This window comes from Pararge aegeria, chromosome 21, assembly GCF_905163445.1.
Source record: "Pararge aegeria chromosome 21, ilParAegt1.1, whole genome shotgun sequence".
Taxonomy (NCBI): Eukaryota; Metazoa; Arthropoda; class Insecta; order Lepidoptera; family Nymphalidae; genus Pararge; species Pararge aegeria.
In genome coordinates, this window is record NC_053200.1 from 15,394,178 (window position 1) to 15,406,705 (window position 12,528).

Here is a 12,528-nt window from a genome sequence, read left to right on the forward strand (position 1 = left end):
AAGTCTGCAAAGCCTCGACTAAAAAGTATTCGCGTTATTTAGAAAAAAGTCATGTTCCGGTCTGAGATGTTATTTTTAACGTTTATGTGACATTATATAAATATCGACAGCGAAGCGCGACTACAAGTGCAAATAAAATCATTTGTTCATATAGAAAATGATAATGCAAGTTATAGAATAATTAGCAATCGCATATAGCTTGCGAAATATGTTTTTTTTTTATGGTCTCAAGGGCGTGGTTGCCAGTGTCATTAAAGTCACATTAGGCTTTGCACCTACCGCCTTAGGTGGATGGTGGTGGACACGGGGCGGCAAATTGTAGGACTTCTTCTTCATACACTGTAAAGTGTAACTTTGTTAATAGGCAATGGTTTTCAATTTAACATCAAATGGGCTAACTGCTTAAGGTTTCTCATTAGGAAGAAAGTTTCTGTCTCGATTATTCTTACGCATTCTTTCTATTTTTACATAATTGATTGTAGACTTCAGCTTCTGTCACAGCTTCTGTCACACTTTCATAAAGATAAATTATTTAGAAAGCCAATGCCGTTTACAAAACCATGGTAGGTAGGCTAAGCGATAAGGCCGCCTTTGTATCCTACTTTTAAGCTTCCTCTTGTATTGTCCATGTTTTTCTTTTTGTGGAATACAAATACAGTGTATATAAATAAAAAATAAAAAAATAGGTGGTCCTGGTTTTTTTATACGCATTTCTGTGAAAAGTGACGCGTATGTAAAGAATTTGAAAATTATGACAGATGACTGTTGTGACTACTGACATAAAATAATTGAACAACAATTAATCGGTTAATCCGTCAATTATTATTAATACTTAAACAATAGGCACAGACTTAATAAATTAACCAATAACAGCGTTAATAACTTGAGCTATGCGCCACAGATATACAGAGTTAAATAAAAAATTCAGCTCTCGGCCTTGTAAGTTCTATCATTAAAACTAACAACTTTTGTTCTGCCACTTTAATAATCCCTATCCCTATCCCTATTAATATTATAAATGTCAATGTAAGTTTGTTTGTTACGCTTTCACGCAATAACTACTTAACCGATCCTCATGAAACTTTGTACACATATTCTTGGAAGTGTTAGAAGTAATATAGGATACTTTTTATCCCGACATTAAGCTCGGTTCCTTTGGGAGAGGGGATGAGTGTTTGACGATTTTACACCATAACTCCGACAAATTATAACCGATTTAGTATAGAGGTGTTAAATTTTGCCCAAACTGTGGTTGGAGATAGAGGACAGAACTCCTCAGTGGACATCAGCAAATCCCTCATTTAAGCTTAGCGATACTGAATAATTTAAATTTATTTAGATCTACGACTAAATTTAATGCCACATCAAAAAAAAAACAAATGCAGACGAAGTCGCGGGCAACAGCTAGTCAGTAATATTTTATTTAATACAAAAAAATTAATTAATCTTGTTATTTCTGTAAATTGACATTACACTGTGCAAACCAAACCGCTGCGTACTTGCGAGTAGTGGTTCGCTCGCTGTTGCCGATGTTAAATTACAGAGTAATATAAAGTAGAGTATCTATTTAAAATATTTGAAACTGAGTATTTCGCAAACTACCGAGTAAAACGAAAAGTCGTAGAACAAAATTTGTTAGTTTTAATGTAAACAAATACAGGTCGAGAGCTTTGTTATTTTTTATTGAGCCCTGTATACTGAAGACGTTTGCATCACAGCGCAACAATGTAAATGTAATTATGTGTAGTTGTAAACTCATTGTCATGCCGAGGAGATGGCGCCCACAGCGATTGTAATTACGTATCGAGCAAGACTCGCACTGACTCACTGTGCCTGCCCACCGACTAACACCCATCCACGTATAGGTAACTATGTAGTAATTTGAAGACCACCCTGGCTTGATGGCTACGGAAGTTCGGGAATTTATGATTTCTGAATTCACTCTGGTCTGGTCTGGTGGGAGGTTACAGCCGCGGCTAGTTAATCAACCTACCGGTACAGACATTCTGATCAGTTGAGATTGCAGTCAAAGACTGACTTCCTTAATAATAAATCAGCCAAGTGCTAGTGGGACACATAAAGGATTCCGTACCATTGTCTATTAAAATGGCATTAAAATCATGTCTATTATACGTTTACCTTGTTCTGTTTTTGTAGTATTTGTTGTGACAGAAACAGAAACACATTGTCCGTCAAAATTTAAACTGTTCAACTATCACGGTTCATGAGATACAGCCTGTGAGAGACGGACATATTTTTTATGTAATGTACGCATCAAAAGTGATATCTACGTGCCTATTTGAATAAAGAAAGATTTGAATTTGCGTTTTTGGCAGACAGACAGGACAACGGAGTCTTGGTAATCGGGTCCCATTTCTCCCTCGGGTACGGAATCCTACTACAAGATGTCACGTCCGCGCTAGGTATTTCAGTGTGGCTTACGCCCTCGGTCAACTATTACCTATTAAATTGGAGGCAGGTTGTTACTACCTCTTGCTTTACGCAGTCAAGCATCATAAGATGGTTGTAAAAGGCTATTGACAATTTATGTGTATTTACGCCAAAATGTTTATTGTATACTTTGTTTTACTACCAAAAGGAGTAGACTCTGCTAATCAAGTGTTACTTACAACCATATTTAAATTTGTTTAACGTGCCAAATTCTGTGGGTCGTAAATGCATTTGTTTTTACGAACTTCGTAAACGGAATATACAGATCGATAGGAAAGTCAAAGAGTCATTTTCGACTGAATGTCCTTTACGATTTTTGAGTCCAGAGGTATCGATATGCTATCAAGCCTCCATTGGCGTCTGCCGAACAAAACAAAATCGATGACAATAGGTTCTCACAATACACTAAGTATTGTCGAGTGTCGCATTAACATAAGAATCAACGCCTTACCAGTAAGCGGAGGCAAGACTACCTATCTACACAGCCTATCTCTCGGGTCACCATACTTTCAGTTTCTAATGGACAGTTTAAGCGTCGCGTCCCGCGTTGTGGGTCTCCCGCATTTGTCCCGCTTTGTGATAGGACTCTTCCTAAACAACCCAAAAAAAAATTCATAAATTCAAAATGCATTTATTTCAAGCTGTTTTAATATTATAAGCAAAATTTTAAATGTCACTTTTCAAACGAAACAGCGAGAAAAAACAGTGTAATGCAACTCAATTTCACATTTATATTTAAGAACATAAAGTCACAAAACTGCCTCACGCTTGGATCTGTTTTGTATAACTAAGTGCGTTAAATTTATGTTCGCCTAGTAGTTAACCTCTGACTAAGACCTAGAGATGTGTGGGTACCATTTTATGCGTAACATCTCAAGTTTTAAACTAACATACGATGTTTACGAGGAATATTCAAATATTGGCACATAAACGTATCTCATCTTTATATATATATTTCTTGTGTGCGTGTGTATGTCACTGAACTCCTCCTAGACGGCTGGACCGATTTGAATGATTTTTTTATACACGTTTGGGTGGCACCCTGGATGGTTTAGATTCACAAATTAGCCCGACAGATGGCGCTGGGGTCCGCTATACTATATATTGGCGTATATTATATATTTTTTCTGTGCGTGTGTATATCACTGAACTCCTCCTAAACGGCTCGACCGATTTGCATGAATTTTTTGGTATGCGTTTGGGTAGCACCCTGGATGGTTTAGATTCACAGATCAGCCCGAAAGATAGCGCTGGGGTCCGCTAGTGTATATATATATATATATGGCGTAGAAACCGATTAGGGGTATGACTCCAAACTCCCTAACAAATTAGCCCGCTACCATCTTAGACTGCATCATTACTTACCACCAGGCTAGGGCTAACTAGTAACGGATAAAAAAAAATACCGGTAGTATTAATTGTATTAGTAAAAATTAATAACAATTAATTGATTAAACAGATATGATGGAAAGGTACAATACTATTAAAAGTCCCATATTTGTCCTGCTTTTTGATAAAACATCTTTAGTCATTTGAAATAAAGCAGTTTTGGAATTACTATTTAAAAAAAAAACCTAATAAGTAAACAATAAATTTTATTAACAGCATTGCGCTCAATAATAACATCATATTTGTTCTAAATAATTTATGGAAACCCTACCTGCGTATCTTAGATTCCATCACAAATTCATAACCAACGAACGATAATTTATGTATTATTCGAAGATCATAACTTGCCATCATACAAAGACGCAAGCATACAAAAGATTCCATGGGGTCGAAGTTTATCCCCACAATACATCTCTACAAACAATATCCTCAGGAAGTTGTGATTTGTAGAACACTTAAGATAGATTGTTGCGCAAATGCGTAGTTAAAGAAAGAAGAATATAAAATCGAGGTTATGTTGGAAACGTGTATGCTAGCTCAAAAAATAATAGAAATTCAGTACTTTTTGTACTAGGCCAATGTTGTTATCGTTATCAACACATTTCCGGCCCAGTAAAGGGGATGTCCACCAATCCGCGTTGGACCAGCGTGGTGGACTACGGCCTTAACCCCTTCTCATTCTTGGAGACCCGTGCCCAGTAGTGGGCCAGTAATGAGTTGGTAATGTGGAAGGGAATGGGTCTCCTCTCATAACGGGAAGGGTTTAGGCCGCAGTCCGTCACGCTGGCCAAGTATTGTTGCAGGCATGCAGGTAGCCTCACGTTTTATTCTTTCAAATGACATTTAATTGCTTAGCTTTAATAATGTCACTCATAAATAACAGAGGATAAAATAAAAAAAAATAAGTGGATTCCTATAAAAAAAAAACAAGTTTAAAATTGCACCTTCGCAATCTAAATACACAGTTCACAGTTAGCCAGTTTTTTAATCATTATCTGATTCGGCGCTCCAGATGTGACGTTTGTATTTCAATTGCGGAGCTACTGGCGCGCCGATGAGAGCAGATAAACAAACAAGCTGGGCGGGCGACATTGGGCGAGGCGACCCACATTCGCGGCCTAGACACAGTGTAGAAATAAACGCAGGCTGCGCGCGCGCCGCTCCTAATGCGTCAAATCTACCACATTTGACCTAGTGGTGTTAATTTTGTTAGAATTAGTTTATCACGGTTCTTGTACAAATCCTGTGGGAACCGTTTGTTTACCTGCAGGGCAGGCATTCCTTATGAAATATACATATACATCCCTCAATATTATTTCGTAATTCTGTTACACGTTGTATCGATAATTGATTGAAGTAGTATTATTTCTGGATATACAATTTACCCCTAATATTATAAATGGGAACGTGTGTTTGTTTATTTGTCGTTTCTTCATGCTTTTAGCCATCAATCAACATGATTTTTGGCATGCGGTGAATTATTTAACATAGGCTATCCCATGAGAATTATAAAAAAAACCGTAACAAATGCGGACAAAGAACGCGGCCAACAGCTGGTAAAAAAAAATCCAGAGTTGCAACACAAAAGGTAGAAGATACATGTATAGGCGCGTTGTTACACTCGCAACTGCCGCGGTCCAAAAATAATGACAATGACATCACGCGTTTAACTGTTTCACTTCGCGTGGTGCGGAACAGAAGCGGGAAGCGGATCACCGAGGGTATTTTGCAGCGATCATGGCACATATTTAGTTTTATAGTTAAACCTATATATGTAGGATTTGTGGAAAATGTTTTCAAGCTCTGATATTTTATTTGAGGTGTGACAAATCACTGCTAAAAATTCCGACGTTATGCCACGTTTTGAAATACAGACCTAGAGGTTTAATTTGACTGTCATCAAATTCAAATTTCATTTATTTCAAGTAGGCCTAATTAATAAGCACTTTTGAAACGTCAAGTCAGTCTGTTTGTAGTGACCTCCGGTTCGGAACGCAGATTTCACAGTATAAATATAGTTTCTATATCAGCAGCTCTGCCCCATAACAAGATCCCATACGACATTACACTATGGAAGTATGCAAAATAAACAAGCCTAGCAGTTTCAACATCTGTTAACTGTCTAATTTTTCTGACAGCATAAGCAACTGAGCTTAGCTTACCCGCTAATGTCTCGATATGGGCACCCCACTGTAGCTTACAATTTAAACACATTCCCGTCATTCCCGTCAAATCATCATTCCCGTTTGCCTCGAAGTTTTTATATTTGTTTATATTTTTGTTAAAAAAATACTCTTTACACTTCAATGCTGTTTATGGTCTAGTGCAGAGGTTAGGTTTCTTGCAAAATTTACTAAAAATGGAGTTTTACTTATTTTGACTACTTGGCATTTTTGTCGAATTCTTCCACGCAACATTAAAATTGTAATTACAATTCCCTGGACAGGGTTTGTGGAAGTTTCCAAAACAAGACTTCACAATTTTGATTATTATTATTGTTTACAGCCCAGCGGCGGCGGCCTAACCTGGTAGGGGTATAGCAATATCCCTGACAGGTTTCTACTCGATATCGCACCGAAACGCTGAATCACTTGACGTCTTTGTCGGTAGGGTGGTAACTAGCCACGGCAGAAGCCTCCACCACATGACAAGAGAAAAATCTAAAATTATAAAAAAAATCCCCAGCCAGGGATCGAACCCCGGACCTCCCACTAATTAACCTCAGCGCTCACCAGGGAGGTCGTCAAAACATTCGATAAGTTTATGACATGTGCCAACGCCTGACGCCAACGCAGAACATACGCCGCTTTTGGATGACTACAGCTTGCCTTGTGGTTTATTTTGACGTCAATTCACAATGCACGCCTCACTGTCACCACGTGTCATGTAGTTATACATTTAGACTAACATAGCACCTCTACTCGCGCCAACAGAGAAGATTATAAGCGAAATAAAACTATTTCCAAAAATTACTTCTTTGGGTCACAATTGATTGTATGGAGATTGTTTGAAGCAATATGCACAAGGGCCGGAAATTGTTGTTTTTTCCATCTTGCGATGTTTATTATATTGTATATTTCGGCATTTTAACATGCAAATCGACAAAGAAACGCGGTAAATACGTGGGAAACCAGCTAAGTGCGGTTCGGTCCAACATACAGTGTTCCGTACCAATGTGCAAACACCACATTGTATTAACATTAATAAGATCGAGCAAAAAACGCCAAAAACAAAATAACGTTTCCGTATTAGAAACGGACCAAAATTTAATTTTTGAATTTGTTTATCAATATATTTGTTATTCTCATTCTACACACACACAGACAGCCCAAAGCCCCACACAGCCCGCTAGCAGACTGAGAGGATTTTAGCCCGCAGTCCACCACGCTGGCCAAGTACGGATTGGTAGACTTAACACGCCTTTGAATACGTTACGAAGAACCCTCATGCGTGTAGGTTTCCTCCCGGTGTGTTCCTACACTATTAAAAACTCTTCTGACCGTGGGATCCGTGCTCTATAGTGGGCCGGTAATTGTTTGATAATGATGGTGATATGGGAAACTTCCCCTTTTCCCAGTTGCCGTGCTTTGGGAGCTGGGCAAGTAAATAGGCAAATTCCTTGACAGAGGGCATGGGATACAATTTTTGTATACCCTGCATGTGCGAAATCCTTCGGGTAGGAACCCTAAAAATTGCGCGTACACGAAACATAAGTAAATATATTACATACATACATTCTACCACTAGTTATTATGTTTTTAGGTTAATACTTATACAAATAAATTGTAGTCGTACTTACGTTGATAGTTTGTTAGTAGCCACCGTTGCGAAGCTCGACAGATTAAGTCATTAAATATTAAAATTCCATTGAAGATCTTGAGATTTAAGAACATAGTTGTAAAACATATATTATTCATGCATTTATTGTCAAATGATACAAATCTCTAAACTAAACTAAATTCTCCAGCTTCTTGGTAAGTGTGCTGTGCTTTAATAAAAAAAAAATATCGTTTTTACGCAGGCAATTTTCAAGCAGGCGTAATATTAACACTTTTGAAACATCAAATGTGTCTGTTTTTAGTGTCTCTACCAACGGTTCCGAAGGCAGATTCTACCGAGAAGAAGTCGGCAAGAAATTCAACAGTTTCTCTTTTCCAACAATTCACATTTATCATTAATTATTCCATCATGTTAAAGATGGAAGCAGAAATTCATCAATTGTATAGTAAACTCGCTGTAATAAATATGTTTTAACATATTATTCAAAACCTTTGAATATAAATTACGTCAGGAACTTTAATAGATCTGTTGATTTAAATCTCAATTCCAAAAAATACGAGGGTTTCAAACGGTCCCTAGTTTATGAAGAAGCCCATAACCAACTTAGCTGGCTGATATCTCTCAAGATCTTCAAAAGGAACCGCCTACCTGTCATTCCTGCGAAGCGATAGCGCCCGTCCTTGCAACACAACTGACCTTGATGTCCAATTCGTAGTACACAGATAGGGGGGAGCGTACCCTGACGTGGGGGGGCAGCACCACAGGCCTGGCTGGTGGGGGTGGTCCGGGCGGGATCGCTCGTCCGCGCTCTAGCAAAGCCGGATGCTGACCGACGCGGATCGGGGGTCGTTCTTGTTTCAATACTGTAATACAGAAAGTGGTTAGTTTCAGACTTATTTTCTTTCATTCTTTCATTCCACTACAAGTTAGACCTTAACTGCTATCTCCCCTAATGGCAAGTTAATGTCCAATGTGTTAGCGGGCTAACCTTTTAGGGATATGAAAGATTTATACCCCTACCGGTACCAATCGTAGCACACTCTTATCAACAAAATGCAATTCGAGTATTGTTACGACAAACTAGGTTTATTAAACAAACTAGCTGTTGCCCGCGACTTCGTCTGCGTTTGTTTTTGATGTGGCATTAAATTTAGTTGTAGTTCTAAAAAAAATTTAAATATTTAGTATCGCTAAGCCTTAAATGAGGGGTTTGCTGCTGTCCGCTGAGTTCTGTCCTCTATCTCCAACCACAGTTTGGGCAAAATTAAACACATATTATAACCTCTATAGTACAAAAATCATTATTTAAATCGGTTATAATTGGTCGGACTTATGGTGTAAAATCGTTAAACACTCATCCCCTCTCAAAGAAACCGAGCTTAATGTCGGGATAAAAAGTATCCTGTATTACTTCTAACACTTCCAAGAATATGTGTACAAAGTTTCATGAGGATCGGTTAAGTAGTTTTTGCGTGAAAGTGTAACAAACAAACTTACATTGACATTTATAATATAAAGTAGGGATAGGGATTATTCAGTCGGTTGGTAGGTAGGTACGTATGGCGGCTGCTCCTATTGTCGGCAATTTAAGGGATAGCTCAGATTTTATCTTTCATTTAATAAAAAAAAGTAAAATCCCTTTTAAAGCATATCAAATATTGCAACAACTTACTTAAATACTTACTTTACTTGCTTATACTATTACTTTAAACTTAAACAACAAAGTCTTTAAGTATTTATACGTTAGTACCTACGTTATTTATTTCGTAGCAAGTGAATCTCGCAAGGTAGCATTATGTATTTTTTGAGTTTGTATTAACCTCGAGGCTAAAGCCAGAATTCACATATACTGGCGCAGAACAGTACTTATTTTAAAATATCTAGCCATGGGTGCAAGCTTAACGAAAGAAAACACCTACTGATTTACTTTAAAATTGACATTGCCGACTTTCGGGGTGCGCCGGACTTAAGAGCGTCCAGCCTATATAATATTTAAGAAAGGTTTTAAAAATACATCATCTACCTGCCACATGTACATTACCGCTTTTAATACCTCTATTTACCAAGCTAATTCTTCCGTTTACAAAACTCTGAAGTTCAAACTGACTGGTCTAAAAGCAGTACAATCTCCAGTGATAAAAGGCTCTGTCAATTCAGAGTTTTGTGTACATCTGAATTAAGATTTTAGCTTTCTGAATTGAGGCTTTAGAATCAACACTATTGTTAATGTCTTCAACATTAACAACGGTGTCAATTCTATTTTACACATATCTCTTAACATATTTAATTGACAAGTCTAAAAATAGTGCTATATTAATCCACGGGAAACATTATTACAGCACTAGTTGTAGAGCCGTCAATTTAGATTAGTCACAACAGAATTGACACCATTAAAGATTATAGTAACAACAAGGCATAAATTATTAGCAACTATATATTGACAATATGAATTTGCTACTTTATAATATTAGTATAAATTATCCACACACTCCAATCAGTTTGAAACATTTGCATCGATTATTTCACACCACACACACGAGCGAGCGGTCACGAACGTGACAGCGGCGTTACGTGAATCTGTCAAATATGTACGGAGTTGTCAAATCATGCCATGGGGACAAAAATAAAAAATAAAGGATTAAGGGATTACATTAAAACCTCAAATTAGCGCAGGAGATACCCGGACCGGGGCGGATCTGTGCGCACGCGATGCATAGTTTTAACTGTTAACCGGTAGAGCTCCGGACCGATAAAATTTATCGGTCGATTTTGGTTAATCAATCGGTTAAAATATAGTTCTATGTATTACCGGTTTGTGATTGACCATTTTTTATTAAAAAAAGATGTAAAATCTCTGAAGTTAATAGGCTAATAAGTTACGTAATTTAAAAAAAAAAACATGATACTACTCGTTCGCTACGTTGCAATTGGTGAGGAAAACTTACAGCTAATAACAGAATGTAGAAGGACTGATAAATTCAATTCAAAATTCATTAATTTCAAGTAGGCCTAATATAAGCGCTTTTGAAACGTCAAGTCTGTCTGTTTGTAGTAACTCTACCACCGGTTCGAAAGGCAGATTCTACCGAGAAGAAGCCGGCAAGAAACTCAGCAGTTGTTATTTTCCGACATGAACAATAACATTTATTTTTCTATCTTGTGAGAGATGAAAGCTTAGCCGGATGCTTTCAAGCGACCTTGTCATTAAGATATTCATCAATTGTATAGTAACCTCGCTGTAATAAATGTATTTTAACATATTCTTTAAACTTATGCATTGGTAGGACCAAAATCACCTTAGGAATATTATAAAAGCGTATACTCAATCCCACAAATGACTTCTTTACCTTTCGTAACGTAACCTTCGTTTAAAGTAGTAGAGTATAGCCAATTACAAGTTTACACAAATAGTCATAACTTATGCAGGTATTATTCGTGATTAAGTAATGTAAGGTTTAAAGGAAATTTTGGAGAAAGTCAAGAAGGTATCTGTTCCATTCAATAGCTACGTCTTCACTGACAGAAAAGTCCGTTAGTAGAAGGAATATTTATATTAGGGTCGACTATGTAATACATTCATTTCCTAATTATATGTACAACTTGTTTCAAAGCCGACTGACTCATGTGTTAAATTAGGAGCATTGCTGATTAGCGCGCATTTATTGCCTAGATATGTAGTTATGACGTCACGGAGGATTCATTCCAAAAGTATGGAATTTTGGAATTACACAATAACTGCATTTTATTTGTGAGGTCATGATTTTGTGTGACCGGACGCGAAAGAAGAATATTCTATAGGGTATGAGGATAAAATAAAGGTAATATTTTTTGTTAGGTATATTTTTATTTTTAAAATATAATCAACATTTCAGAACTAGTAATATTTTATCCCGCATCTTTCTTAGTATAGAGAAAATCAGGCCATTAGTATTAGATATATCCTGGTACCAATTATTATGTCGAACACATATATCTAAACTAAATTGACAGGCCTTAAAGTAATGTTATCCCTTTCACAAAGTTCCCTGTAGAAGAGGACAGAACTAATATTGGGATCACTAGTATTATAGTAGTATTTTAAGATATGTATAACAGTCTTTGTTCTTTATATATTTCTTCTTTCTCATGAAACAAAGTGAGATCTTGAAATTTTAGGCCCATAGCGCATTGTCAAAAAAAACCTAAATTTACTGTAGCCTTAGTACAAGATATGCTTGCTCGTAATGGAGAGTTCTAATATTAAACTCTGTATCGTCTAAGTTAAATTGACCTAATGTCACATTTTAGAGTCGCAAATCCTTGTTACTCGTATAAAAACGTCCTGCCAAAAGTCGTAGCCAAAGATGTGGAGTCAAATTTGAGCTTTAACACATAAAAATAAAATCCACTTTTTTTATATTAACGAAAGGCCAGCGCTTGACGACAATCAAGCCCGTTAGAAAGCAATGAAGAGGTCTAGGTTGGAGCACGCTTGCCTGGAAGGCGTTCCACATCTTAGCGGCACGTATCAGAAACGTGGATAAAAAACGTTTCGTGCGTGTTGATGGAATATCAACCACATAAGGATGCCACCGCTCACGGTGTCTCGCTGTCCTGTGGTAGAACGGGGAAGAAGGAACAAGATTGTGAAGTTCCTGAGCACACTCACCGAAGTATATACGAGTACTTCGATGATAAAATATTTTTTTCTCGAAAACAACTCCTCGATTGCGAGCCAGCAAATCTTGTACTAAGGCTTCTGTAGAAGCAACACTTTTTTTTTGTCTTGTCGTATATTTAGTTCAGTTAAAAGATTTGCGTTTGACAGAAGTGGTTCTACAATAACTCTTTCTCCTTTAATCTTTTTTTATATCTCATGTAACCAAGTGAGATCGATTTCAGGGGCATTCGTATTATTACACCAACTAT

At 37.2% G+C, this 12,528-nt stretch overlaps 1 protein-coding gene across 6 annotated transcripts in view; it reads right to left on the minus strand.

Moving 5' to 3' along the window:
* LOC120633087 (resistance to inhibitors of cholinesterase protein 3) overlaps positions 1 to 12,528 on the minus strand; it is a 42,793-nt gene that overhangs the window by 19,101 nt on the left and 11,164 nt on the right. For 5 of the 6 annotated variants that reach the window (XM_039903193.1, XM_039903194.1, XM_039903190.1 and 2 more), the window contains one exon: positions 8,317 to 8,483. In XM_039903193.1, coding sequence (XP_039759127.1) covers positions 8,317 to 8,483 — 167 coding nt within the window. The remainder of the gene's footprint in view (positions 1 to 8,316; positions 8,484 to 12,528) is intronic. The other variant, XM_039903192.1, reaches the window with a different exon arrangement.